The sequence below is a fragment of the Serinus canaria genome, chromosome 2 (assembly GCF_022539315.1).
Source record: "Serinus canaria isolate serCan28SL12 chromosome 2, serCan2020, whole genome shotgun sequence".
In the NCBI taxonomy this organism is placed as follows: Eukaryota; Metazoa; Chordata; class Aves; order Passeriformes; family Fringillidae; genus Serinus; species Serinus canaria.
The window spans coordinates 20762329-20775594 of NC_066315.1; the positions used below are offsets into that span (position 1 = coordinate 20762329).

Genomic DNA, 13266 nt, shown 5'->3' on the forward strand with positions numbered 1-13266 from the left:
TTGATCATAAAACACTGAATATTTTCCATCAGATACTGTTACTACCTTTAATACCCTCTATTACCTTTACATCATATAAAAGTCCAAAAATAATTTGAATCTGTTAAATCCCATAATAATGTCCTGGTATCCTAATTTAAAACAGCAACTACTTCTATTGTACATATTATATTTAGACATTGTTCTTAAAATCCTAGAATGTTTCAATCATATTTATATGTTTATTTTTTCTGGGTTATAAAACAAATATCAATTTGCCAAGAAAATAACAAATCAGGAGATAAGCAATTCTTTTTTAAGCATAGTTACTTATACAAATAGGATGTCCATGAAAAGGACATCATCTGAGCTGTTCATCACCTACACACTGCTTATTTTTAAAGACAAAATTTCCCTGGATTCATATTGAAATGAACATGACTGCTGTCTCATGAATTACATGAGTATGATGGGCCATAAAAAATGTTGTATGAGAAGCAGTGACTTCCTGCACTTACCAGCAGGGCTACCCCATGCCTCATGTTGCAGCTGCACGTGGTTTCATTATGCCGAATGTAATGCTATTTATTTATGGCATTTCATAAATAAGCAGCATACATACATGGCATTGCATACTCCTGTCCAATAGATTTAGCCAATGGCAGGCCACAGCAGAGATCCTGCTCTGCTTTTACTGGGAAGGCCAACAAGTCTCCTGCTCTGGCCACCCACTGTGTTTTTCCTTTCTGCTGTGTATCCTGAGGACCTGCATTGACAGCTGTAATTGATTGAGCAGGAGGGACACAAAGGAGTGCAGCTGAATGGCAGTCAGGGCACCCTGCTGGAGGCAGCCCGGCTCCGTGGCTGTCATTTCAGCTTCTCCAAGCCAATTAAGTGGGGCCCAGGGAGAAGCAAAATTTTTGTGTCAAATTCAGTTTGGTCAGTGCGGGAGAAAACTTAGTTATCATCTAAATCATGAGTCTCTTTCTGACCCACTCAAACTGTATGGAACCCTAAGGCCAGTAATAACTACTGTTCCAGACTGGTGTCAAGGACAGCCTCTCTTTTGCCAGCTGTGACTTCACCTTTGCTTCTATCAGACAAGCAAGAGTAGTAGGAGAGTCAAAAATACCCTGAATCAGAAATCCTCTTTTTCATTCTATAGCCTGCAGTCCAAGAGCGTGGAAAATCCAATTCTGTACAAGTACAGCTGAGGGTAGTTAATGATCCTTTGTCCAGTCCAATTGATGAATAGGAATGTTGCAATATGATGAAAGAAGCGGCTCTTTCTAAGCCTGGAGCAGGGCACATTTGTCCAGATCTATGCTATAGATTGAAAAGGGACAGCAGGTCATGGGTGTATAGAAATAGGTTCTGTTTCTGAAAGTCTGTAGGTTTTCCATGTTTTATTTGCTATTTTTTTCAGTATTTAATGAAGTTTTCCAGAAAGAAGGAAACTTAGATCCATGTGTATATGCTAAATCCTCTCCTTCTATTGTTGATTGAACTAGAAAGTACTGAAAGGTACTGGAGGGATTTACCAGGACCTTTGCACTAAAGGTTAATGTTCTTAAATCAAATTCATTCAATATATAATGAAAAAAACTACTTCAGATATGCTTTATGGGGACTGATTGACATCAGGGAAAAAAAAGAACATTTACATGTAAATATTTCTTTGTGAAATTACTTTCTTCCTAAACTTTTTCTCTTTGCTCTTGCCAGTCAACCACGTCACACTTTCATTCACTGACTTTGATATTGAAAAAAATGGGCAAAACTGTACGACGGATTTTGTGGAGATTTTGGATGGGAATAACTATGAGGCTCCTCTTCAAGGTATTGTACCTTTCCCTCATGTATTTCATATATATAGAACTACACCCAAGGTAAGAAGGAGAAGGTTTTCTGTTCATGGTCTCCTGCACCATGGATTTTGTTTGATAACAGAATCTCCTTGGCCTCTCTGGCCAGAGGAAATTGAGAATGGAGAATAAGTCTTCAGTGTGAATGGCAGAGTTCTCCCAGGCTCTGACTATGCTCCTACTAACCTGCAGTTTGGTGTTGACTCCAGCTGCCTTTTCCTTCCTCCTCAGCAGAACAATATTGGGAACCAAGCAATTCAGTTTAAACTGCATTTCCATTTAACTGCACAAAAACATAACACAGCTCACAAGCACAGCAAATAAGCACAGTCCATGCTAAACACAGGTAAGGAAGCTGAAGACTTCTGGGAGCAGAAAATGGTTTTTTTTCAAGCCATGGAAAGCCTAATTCTTCTGCTTTTTCCTGAGTTTTTTGATAGTTTTCTTCTGACTTCTCTGGACAGTACCATCCCCTTCAAGTGCCAGGAGCAGCTTGAAGCAGCAAAATTTCCCTGGTCACAGGGTGGTCCTAACTCTCCTTGTATCCCTAGGGCTGCTTCTAATTACTTTCTGGAAAATTCGGAATATCCCTGTCTTATTATGTTCTCCCTTGCTCTACTTTTGTACATGCTCCTTTGTCAGGAGTAGGGCTGCAGTCAGTTTAAATGGTTTGTTGCTAGGAGCAGAATTCATTTTTTGTCTCTTATCCTTGGTTTTCTCTTGCCAAAAGGACTTTTTAGTACTTAAAGGGGACATGTAAGAAAGATGGGGAAAAACATTTTAGAAAGGCATATTGAGATTGTCCTGGTTTTAAGCTAAAAGAAAGTAGATTCCAACTAGATATAAAGAAAACATTTTTTACAATGAGGGTGGTGAAATACTGCAACAAGTTGTCCAGAGAATTCGTAAATGCTCTGGAAATATTCAAGGTCAGGCTGGATGAGGTTCTGAGCTACCAGATCTAGTTGAAGATGTCCCTGCTCATGGCAGAGTGGTTGGACCAGATGACCTTTAAAGGTTCCTTCCAACCCAAAGGGTTCCGTGATTCTATGATGCTAACTGCTATTTTTTTTTTTATTGGCAGATGCCTTTTTGACAGATCATGACTCATATTCCTAATCCCCATGTTACAATCCATAACAGGAGAAATGGTCTGTTATTTTTCAGGTTTTTTTTTTTTTTTTTAATCAGAAACCAATTGAGTGAAATGGAAACTACTGTCAGACATATTTGATAGTTTTTCTTCAATCAAGAAGAAGGGGTTTATTTAAAATTAGGCAGTAATTCCTCATTTTTTTTCATTTTCATTGAGGGAACTCAATGACAGAATAGGCAGGGACCAGGATGTCTGGAGTGTCAGAGGTCCTTTTTCTGTTAGAAAAAAATTGGCACAAGAGTTGAGTTTTGGGCAAATGTCATGGAGTATTTCTTTTTTATGCATATTGAATTGACAACTGCAATTGTAAGCAACAAACATTACTCCTGCTTGTTGTCAGGCATTAACTCCAAATGTTAAATTAGCAGCAGTAATTACATGCTGAACATTTGGTTTTTTTCTCTCTCTGTTCTGCTCTCTTTCAGGCCGTTACTGTGGCACTACTATGCCACATCCTATCACTTCTTTTGGTAATGCCTTGGTGGTGAATTTCATCTCCAACAACGAGATCACTGCCAGGGGCTTCCATGCCACCTATGCTGCATCGTCATCATGTAAGTCCATACAACAGGTGCTACTTCCTTATGCCACTGACTTTTAATAAAAGTCCTCTTTTTCTCTCTGCCATTCAATTTTTGAACCTCCCCTGTTGCCCTTCCTCTTTTTGGCCAAGGTCTCAGCAAGTACATCAACAAGCTAAAGAACAAAGAGACAAGGAGAAATGCTTTCTTGATTAGCAAGTGCTCTGTCTCTGTCAAGTTTTTTGTTGGTTTTTTGTTTATGCCATCCTTTCCAAGCCTCTGCTATCTCTTTCTTGTTGCAGCCTGCGGGGGTACTTTCCACATGGACAGAGGAGCTTTCAACAGCCCTGGCTATCCCGAGCCATATCCGCCCAACAGCGAGTGTGTCTGGACAATCCTCAGCTCCCCTGGAAACCGGCTCCAGCTGTCCTTCATGTAAATGCATTGCCAGGGGTCATTATTCAGCCTTTAACAGACCTGAAGGAAGGATGCTCTGTGTTTGTTAGGAAATGTAATTACCCAATGATAAAGCTGAAACATATTTTTAGAGTAGCTTGGAAAGAGAACACAGCAGGGGTTAGTGGCAGCTTGCAATCAGTGTTTCCCTGTCTTAGTCACTGCTTCTGTTACGGCATATTCAGCATTATATAAATAGGTGGTTTATTATTTGAGCAGCATGAGCTAGTGAAGCCAATTCTTACTCATCTATAAACAAGAAGTGGAAATTTAGCATCACTCTGCCTTTACATTACAAAGGAAATTCCTGCAATGTAAAGATTCATTTTAGTGTTTGTTATATAGCTGATTAATATAAAGGGCCTAGATATCCCATGCATTGTAGGGTTATGCCTCTGGACAGATCTTGACATGTTTATGAAGTGGGCTGAAGTAAACCTCATGAAATTCAACAAAGGCAAGTGCCAGATCCTAAACCTGGGTCAGGGCAATCCCAGAAATGCCCACAGATTGGGTAGAGAAGGGATTGAGAACAGCCCTACGGAGAAGGACTTGGGGGTGATGATTGGTGAAAAACAAAACATGAGCCAACAGTGTGCACTCACAGCCCAGAAAGCCAAAGGAATCCTGGGCTGCATCCAAAGGAGTGTGGCCAGCAAGTCAGGGGAGGATTCTGCCCCTGTCTTCTGCTCTCATGAGGTCCCACCTGAAGCACCTGCATATGGTTGTATTGCTCCCAATTAAAGAAAGACATGGAAGCCACAAATCTGAAAAGGGAACTAGAGCATCTCCTTTGTGAAGATGGGCTGAGAAAGTTTGGGCTGTTCAGGGAAGAGAGAAAGAGAAGGCGAGAAGCGAGAAAAGAGAAAAGAGGAGAAGAGATTGGAAACCGAGCGCGAAGGAGAAGAGAATGACAAGAGAATAGAAAAGAGAACAGAAAGAAGCGGGCAGCGTCAGAGACGAGAAGAGACGAGAAGAGATAGGATGAAGAGAACGTCACGAACCCGACGCGACTAGACCGTAGAGAGACAGACGAAGAGCTAGAGAAGAGCCAGAGACATCACGAGAAGAGAAGGAAGAGTGACGGAAGACGAGCCCGAAGAGACGTCGACAACAGTGAGAAGACGAAGAGAAAGCACCATCGAAATGAGAAGAGAATGATGATGAGCAGGATGACGACCACGAGAATGAGGAAGAGAATCTGTGAGAAGAGAAGAGAAGAGCAAGAGAGAAGAGATAGAGGAGAGAAGAGAACACAAGAGAAGCAAGAGTAAGAGAAGAGAAGAGAAGAGAAGAGAAGAGAAGAGAGAGAAGGAGAAGAGAAGGAGAGAAGAGAAAGAGAAGAGAAAGAGAGAGAAGAGAAGGGAAAGGAAGAGGAGAGAGAGAAGAGAAGGGAGAAGAGAAGAGAAGAGAAGAGAAAGAGAGAGACAGACGAAGAGAAGAGAAGAGAAGAGAGAGAAAAAGAGAAGAGAGAGAAAGAGAAGGAGAAAAGAGAGAGCAAGGCTGTGTGGAGACCGCTTAGCAACCTTCCAGTATCTGACGGGGGCATACAGGGAAGATGGAGAGGAACTCTTCATCAGGAACTGCAGTGACAGGACAAGGGGCAATAGCTTCAAACTGATAATGGACAGATTTGGATTAGATGTTGGAAATAAATTCTTCACTGTGAGTGTGATGAGGCACTGGAACAGGTTGCCCAGAGAAGTTGTGGATGCCCCAAACCTAGTAGTGTTCAAGGCCAGATAGGATGGGGATCTGGGCAATCTGGTCTAGTGGAAGGTGTCCCTGTCCATGGCAGAGGATTTGAAACTATTTGATCTTTATGGTCCCTTCCAACTCAAAACATTCTATGATTCTATTCTGAGATTCTAAAATTGATGTTAGATTTTTCAAATATTCTTCAACAGTTAAAGCAGAGGAGCTACAACAGGAATCAGAAGAATATGTGATGGAATTTTGTTTTCCCTTTAGTAAACTAACTTTCCTTTGAACACTTCTGACAAGAAAGTCATGTGGAGAATTATGTGGAGTCCTTTACCAGGATTGTTAGGTTGTTCTTTACCCATGAGGTAGATTTCTCAGCCTCCTAATTTCCGGGCATCAGACAGTGGCTGCTGCCAAGAAAGAGAGCACTGACCTTTAGCAAAGCTTACCAAGAATGAGCAGGAAAACAAAACTAACTCTGAAACCTGCATTTGCAATTAATCAGAACAAAAGGAAAATTTTTCTGGTAACACACTGACTGCATAAGACACAACTTGTTAGGCATGTGCTGATTCACTAATGCAGTAAAAAGGACATTCTATTCCTCCACTACTCGCTGAAGCAGAGAAAAAGCCCTACAGCCTGAAAACATTTTCCAAACTGTTTTCCAAAAGCCTGAGAACATTTTTCAAAATGTCACAAAATAAGCAGTAACTCTTCAGAAACAACCCAAAATTCTAATGTGAAGCAGAAACTTTCAGTGGAACACACATTCCCTTATACAAAGTGACACTGAGTAGATGTTAATTCTTTTTCTTCAGTTACAAATAGCTGAAAGGCAAACTGAAAATGCTGGAAAATATGGAGTAATTATGTTAGAAAGCACTATTTTTTAATTTGATTTAATGTTAGGGAGTTATAAAGTTTTGTTGGCTTGAGGCATTAATTTTCCTCAATGTCTGTCTAGCAATGTGAGGGCTAGCTTTAAATTGTTCTGAAGTATATCCAGATGAGTGGTTGGAACCATTTGCTGAACACATATGGCTATATTCAAATCTGAAAGGGAGAAGTTGTTACCAGAGTATCAGAAAGCATGAATATTTAAGGCTTTGGTTATTAGAGGCACTCTCTGGAATCTTTGCTGTATATTCATAGCTTGCTTCTGAAAACTATGTTGTTTGTATAAAAACAATTCACTTAGAATAACTGATGATTTTTAGAATATATTTATCATTTATCTTGGTGCAATAATTAAGAATTTGTCATTTAATTACTACATCTCATTCCTTTTCTAAGGTAAAAAGTACTTTAGAATAGTTGATAAAAATCCTTGTCATTATTTTGCACACACCCAGACATGTAGAAGTCAGAGGCCAGAGAAAGAGTAATATTTTATAATTCTGGAGAAACTGCTAAGGGATTTCTGACCTCTGAGGTGTTACTAAATCAGCAATTGTTTTCTCACCACAGAGTGTGCTGAACTTACAGACATATGAAGGTGCTAAAATATTCTCTGCGCTTGACTCTCACTGGATTTACATTAAAAATCTGGATTATATCTCAGGGCTTCCTGAGTTTCATGGCTGTTCTTGGAGAACCAAGAAATTTTAAGACCATTTGAGAGGTCTATAAAATGTGTAACTCTGCACACTGAAGCTCTGTTATAAATAAGGGCTGGAAAGTGAGTGCCCTGTATTGGTGGCCTTGGCAGGTGCTGAGGGTTTTGTTGCTGCCCATTTCCTAACCCTTACAGAGGGATACCATCTCCAGTGGGATTAATGGCCTGGCAGGCCACACTCTGAAGTATGTGCCAGTCCTATGTGTGCTAATGCTCTTCTGCTGCTGTCGAAACAGAGCATTTCAGCTGGAGGAAAGCAGTGGCTGCACCAAGGATTTCCTGGAGATTCGTGAAGGGAGTGACACAGGCAGGCTGGCAGGAAGATTCTGTGGGAGCTCCTTCCCTTCAAATTATACATCAACTGTTGGACATATCCTCTGGGTCAAATTTGTCTCAGACACTTCAGGCACAGATGTTGGCTTCAGGGCCACCTTCTCTCACTGTAAGTAGATGTAATTTGATTGAAAACTATTGTTCTTTCATAGTACTTCTGAAATTATTCCAAAAAGTGATTGTTTGGGTCTCTGAAGTCTATTAGAAAATATTTGCTGATGTCAAAAGGTCTGTAAATTCACTTTAAAAGTATTTTGTAAAATCTCTACTGAATGTAGAGGGTGCTCTTAAACATGCCAGAAGTATATCATATTTATTAGCCAATTGGCAATTAAGAAAAAGTATTTATTTCTCAGCTTTCTTTTTGGTTTTTTTTTTTTTTTTTTTGTTTTTTTTTTTTTTTTTTTTTTTTTGAGTGTGACTGTGTCCATCTTCTGGTTTGGATCTAGATGCCATCAACCAGGGAGCGGAATTAGAAAAAAGAAATTATGCCAATTTATAGATCTAAAATTTCAAGGGACCACTGCCAACATCTGTCTGACTTGATGCATGAACAGACTGCTGAAGCTAAACATCCACAGCCATTTTGATTATGCATGCTAAACTTCAAATAATTTCCCTTCTTTTGAGGTTTAACTCCTTTTCAAAATGAATTATCAATAGTTCAGACCTCAATGAAGTCAGAACCATTTTTCACCAGAAAGCACACAGGCATTAAAAAAAAAAAATCTTTAATGCTTTTGGGTAGAAATGAACATAAAGTAGTCAGAGTCAGGGAGGAGTTTAGGTGTGCTGTCTTCCTGCTTCCCTTCATATAAACCCATATGGCTCAAATGGGTAATTTATTTCAGGAAAGGGAACACTGCATCTCTCAAAACAAGAAAATAATTAGATGTGCATCCTAGAGCTGTCTGAGGCATGTCTTACAGCCCTGTCTAGTCCTAAGCAAATTAAATCAGATGGGCCCCCAGCGTTTCTTTTACTCTACATGAATCAGAGGCATTAGTTGTCTCTTTCTTGTTTTTCAGTGTATGGAAATGACATTGTGGGAGACAGAGGACAAATAGCCTCCCCACAGTGGCCCAGGAGTTACCCTCCCAATTCCAATTACCAGTGGCGGATAAGCGTTAACGCTTCCCAGGTTATCCATGGCCGCATCCTGCAGATGGATATCGAAAATCATCACAGGTGCCAGTATGACAGTCTAAAGGTGATTTCATTCTGACAAGTTATTTTATTTCCATCAATTTTAGTAAAATGGACAAATAGAGAAACCCACAGGATGAATGGGGAGCATTTCTGAGGGTGTGGTGTGGCTCACTGTTTCTGCTGTGTTGTCCTTCCAATGATTATTATTTATGGGAAGAGTATTATATATACAATAATATGTATTCAATAATATATTCAATAATTATTTATTTATTTATACCCTTTGGCTCCCTAACAGATATTTCTGAGTTTGAAATTTACTGAAAATAAGTCCACAGTGGTACAATCCTGAATATTACTATTCAAGAATTTCAGGTCAGATACCAGACTGAAATTTGCTCTGTGCTGGTTCAGTTAAGGACAACAGCGATAGTAACATCTCAATGTTTCTAAAAATAAAGTTATTTTAAAATCCTAGAAGGAACAATTCTTGCACCTTCTTTGCTCTCTGCATCAGTAATTTGGCTGCTGGTGGTAGAAAGGTGCCTTTTTCTTGCAGTTTGATTGTTTCTCTGTACCCCCCCGTAATATAGTTTAGCCAGGTTAACAAATAGAATAGTGGAATAGTGTGGAGTTGGAAGGGGCCTTTTACAGCTTCTCTAGTCCAACCCGCCAGCAATAAGCAGGAGCATCTTCAACACAGCACTCATAGGGCTAAGCAAAATGAACAATAGAGATTACAACTTCTTTCTGAACTTAGCCAACATAACCACTTAAATAAGGTAAATCTCTTCTAGCTTTCTTTTTTTTTTTATAAGTAGGTAATTATTCAATTATCCTTTTTCTTTATTTGAGAAAGTTAATACTAGTTCAATATTTTCAGTTCATTATTAATTTACTGATATTCAAATGTAATATTAGTTCAAAAAGGAAAAAAAACTTTTTCTTTCATCTCATGTCATATATTAACAGCATTTTTTCTCCTAACTCAGCCTGCCTTTCATTGTCCCTCTGAAAGCAAAATGAGTTTCTTAAACCAGCTAGACATTTAGTGAGTGTAAATCAGCATGATCTTTAATCTGACTCGAGGATCAGATCATTAATGCAATGTTAATGGTTATTTGATAATTCCTAGCTTTCTCTACTGGACATTTTTTACTGGGTGGTAGATGAGAACAAAATAAGCTTGAAAGGTGGCAAAGGAGAAACGCCTTGTAACCAGACAAGATGTTGGGTTATAAATACATAAAATAAAGAAAATATTTCTGTATATTTATCTGATAGAATTCAAAATACACATGTTCCTCAGTGGTGGAAAAAAGATAAAGGAAAAAAGAAAAGTAATTCCTTTTCTTTCCCCTGCATATCATGGTTTTTTGGGTTTTTTCCCATCAAGGGTAAAAATTGTACCTTTGGACATTTTTTTAAAGTGGGATGTCATTCTCTGTCCCCAAAGAGCAGCCCTGTGATAGGGAATGTGGTGAATTTCATGACTTCCATTCAGATCCTTCTTCTGTGAAAGCTTTACATTTAACTGCATATAATGGAAAGAGAGATTTTATTTCCTTTTTATAAGAGAGGTTTCTCTCTAACTTGGATTTTTTAAAGATTCCTCACTCATTTTAAGAGGGTGATTTTCTCCTTGGAAATTTGCTGAGCATGGGGCAGATGAAAATCTGGCTCTGTGAGGAACAGCACTGTTCTTCTCTCTGCAGGTGTATGATGGGTCCACAGTTCATTCTCGTCTTGTTGCAACGTACTGTGGTGCAGACCCTGCTTCTTTTGCATCCTCTGGCAGTTCAATGACAATCCAGTTCCAGTCAGATTCATCTGTGACTGGAAAAGGCTTTCTTTTGGAGTGGTATGCAGTGGATGCTTCTTCTGTTACACAGACCATTGCTAGAGGTGGGTTTTCAGTGAGTTTCACAGCTACAAGTTTTACAGCCAGTGATACACTCAGCTTTACTTAAAGAATTCCAAACAAACTTCCCCTCTAGAGAAAGCCCAAGTTATTAATGAGGGAAAGATTTCAGTGATATTTTAATGAAGCATTTTACTATCTTTTAAAAAAAACTTCTAGAAACTCAGAAAAACTAATTTACAGTGTTCTAAAAATAAACATGTTGCTAGAGGATCATTTTTCTTTACATAGGTATTTAAGTAAATCTAAACATTTGTTATGCTTTCATGGAAAATTATCCCTCTTGAAAAACCATTCTAAATCATTGGCCACTGTGACATGAAACAAGCACAACAGCGTATGTTAAACTGTGGTAGATGCTCTTAGGTATTTTGTTAGATATTCCTCAAGATAAAATAGGTCACAACACTGTTGAAGCAGGTGGCACAGGAACATCCTTAAGGATGAGGATTTTCAAGTTTTATACTTCCAATCCAAACTGAAGTTGCAGAATTCCTGTATTATTTTAGCTATACACATCATCACTGTGCCCTCATTGTGCTTTATTATAGGACTGTCATCTTATATTGCATATTCAGTTTAAAAAGAGAAGGCTTTCTTTTTTTTTGTCTTCTTGTCCATGACAGGTGCATGTGGAGGCTCTGTAACAACTGAAGAAACGCCTTCATTCCTCTTCTCACCGAGCTGGCCACTGAATTACAGAAATCTTGAGGACTGTATGTGGCTTATCAGAGCTCCTGGATCTACTGTGGAGCTCAATATCCTGGCACTGGACATAGAATCTCACAGCTCATGCAACTATGACAAACTTATTATCAAAGATGGTGAGGAGCCAATCTTGCCCTACCCTGACAGGGTGCAGTAGAGACCCAAGGTTCAAATTCCTCAAATGCTCATCTCCACTGAGCTTAACAATCTAGATAGCAATGGGAACATGCCTTAAAACAGTAGTCTTCCTCTACTCTGAGACATTCTGCTAGTTAAAATAAAATTAGCAAAGTCTAGCAAAATGTTTGGTGATCTATAAAAATATTTCTAACTCTGTAAGGGGTAAAAGGTCCTGAAAAGCACCTTCCTGAAACTGTGAGCCACAGCAACAGGCAGGCAGATGTGGACTAATTCAGTTTTAACACTAATGTGTTCCTTTCATCCCAGGAGACAATGGTCTTTCCCCAACACTGGCTACTCTGTGTGGACGAGAACCTCCTGGGCCAATAAGATCAACTGGAGATGCAATGTTCATCCACTTCATGTCGGATGCAAGTGTCACTGGAGCTGGGTTTAATGCCTCTTATCACAAAAGTAAGACTTCTCTCCCAGATAAATGTTTTCCTTGCTGCTAGCAATTGGGTTAGAGAGTCTGGCATTGTTAAGAGCTGTCTACAATTTAATTAATTACACGCACGTCTAATTATTCACCTCTCATGAATGTGTTAATAAATTTCCGACTCTACAAAGGTAAAATTTGCCATTTTCTCAGCACTATAATGCAACAAAGCATGATTCAACCCAACCAGTCACTTCTCAGAAGGAAGAAAAGCATATGCCTAAGTTTATAACAGCTCAGCTGAAGGGTGAAAGAATGCTGAACTAAGAGAAAGAAATAAATGACTCAAAGCAGAAAGAGAAAAATGTAGGAGTCTGTATAAATTCTAGCAGGAATGTCAGCAATTTCCAGTAACAATCCTCCCACATGAACTCAGGAATGATGACAGATTCCTGAATGGGCTGAGGCACCAAAGAAGTGGTCAGGCAACAGTGACAACTGGGGAAGTTTTTCTGACTGGCAGCTGGAATAGATGGCAGTGTTTTGGTCTATGGCTAGGAGCAATGTCCTCAGACAGGGTAATGATAAACTCATGCTGTGGTAGCTCCTTGACATTGCTGCCTGCCTACTCATCTGCTAAGTCTGAGAACAGTGTCACGGTCATAATTTTGATATGTCTTCTTGAAATCTATAAGCTTGTGATTTGGGAGATCATTCATCATGCACATTGCTATATGCCCCTCAGCTCTTCATACACTCACTCCAAAATTTATTTTAACCCATCATATCTTTTAGGAGACAGGGTTTTTCTCAAAATGAATAGGTGAATAGTTGACGCTTTTGGGGTTTTCTCTTTGCTTCAACTTTTATCATTTTTTTTTCAGGTTGTGGAGGCTATTTGCACACAAGCAGGGGTGTGATAACATCCCCCAACTACCCTCAAAACTATTCTCCTAATCTAAATTGTTCCTGGCATGTAGTGGTAGCCCCTGGATCTATCATTGCTGTTCATTTTGAACAGCCTTTCCAGATTAAGAGCGAGGATACTTCCTGCATCCTTGGAGATTACCTAGAGGTGAGGTTATTGGCTGGGTCACCAAATCCTCAAAGCTATTAAACCTACTGAATCTTGTAGATTTATGTGTCAGTAGAGCAGCTCAAAATGTCATGGGGTGCAACCACCAAAAGAGAATACCAAAGATATTTCTCTCTATCTCACTCTCTCTCTTTTTTATTAATGTGCAGTAATTAATCACTAGTTTATTAATTTCCCCTGTGGCTGGAAGCATTAAGATGG

At 39.3% G+C, this 13266-nt stretch overlaps 1 protein-coding gene across 1 annotated transcript in view; it reads left to right on the forward strand.

The window, feature by feature from the left end:
* The window catches only part of CUBN (cubilin), a 143290-nt gene that overhangs the window by 81082 nt on the left and 48942 nt on the right, over nucleotides 1–13266 (forward strand). Inside the window, exons 34-42 of the mRNA XM_050971446.1 lie at nucleotides 1705–1818; nucleotides 3426–3554; nucleotides 3824–3956; nucleotides 7536–7741; nucleotides 8661–8842; nucleotides 10497–10686; nucleotides 11329–11526; nucleotides 11858–12004; nucleotides 12854–13044. Coding sequence (XP_050827403.1) covers nucleotides 1705–1818; nucleotides 3426–3554; nucleotides 3824–3956; nucleotides 7536–7741; nucleotides 8661–8842; nucleotides 10497–10686; nucleotides 11329–11526; nucleotides 11858–12004; nucleotides 12854–13044 — 1490 coding nt within the window. The remainder of the gene's footprint in view (nucleotides 1–1704; nucleotides 1819–3425; nucleotides 3555–3823; nucleotides 3957–7535; nucleotides 7742–8660; nucleotides 8843–10496; nucleotides 10687–11328; nucleotides 11527–11857; nucleotides 12005–12853; nucleotides 13045–13266) is intronic.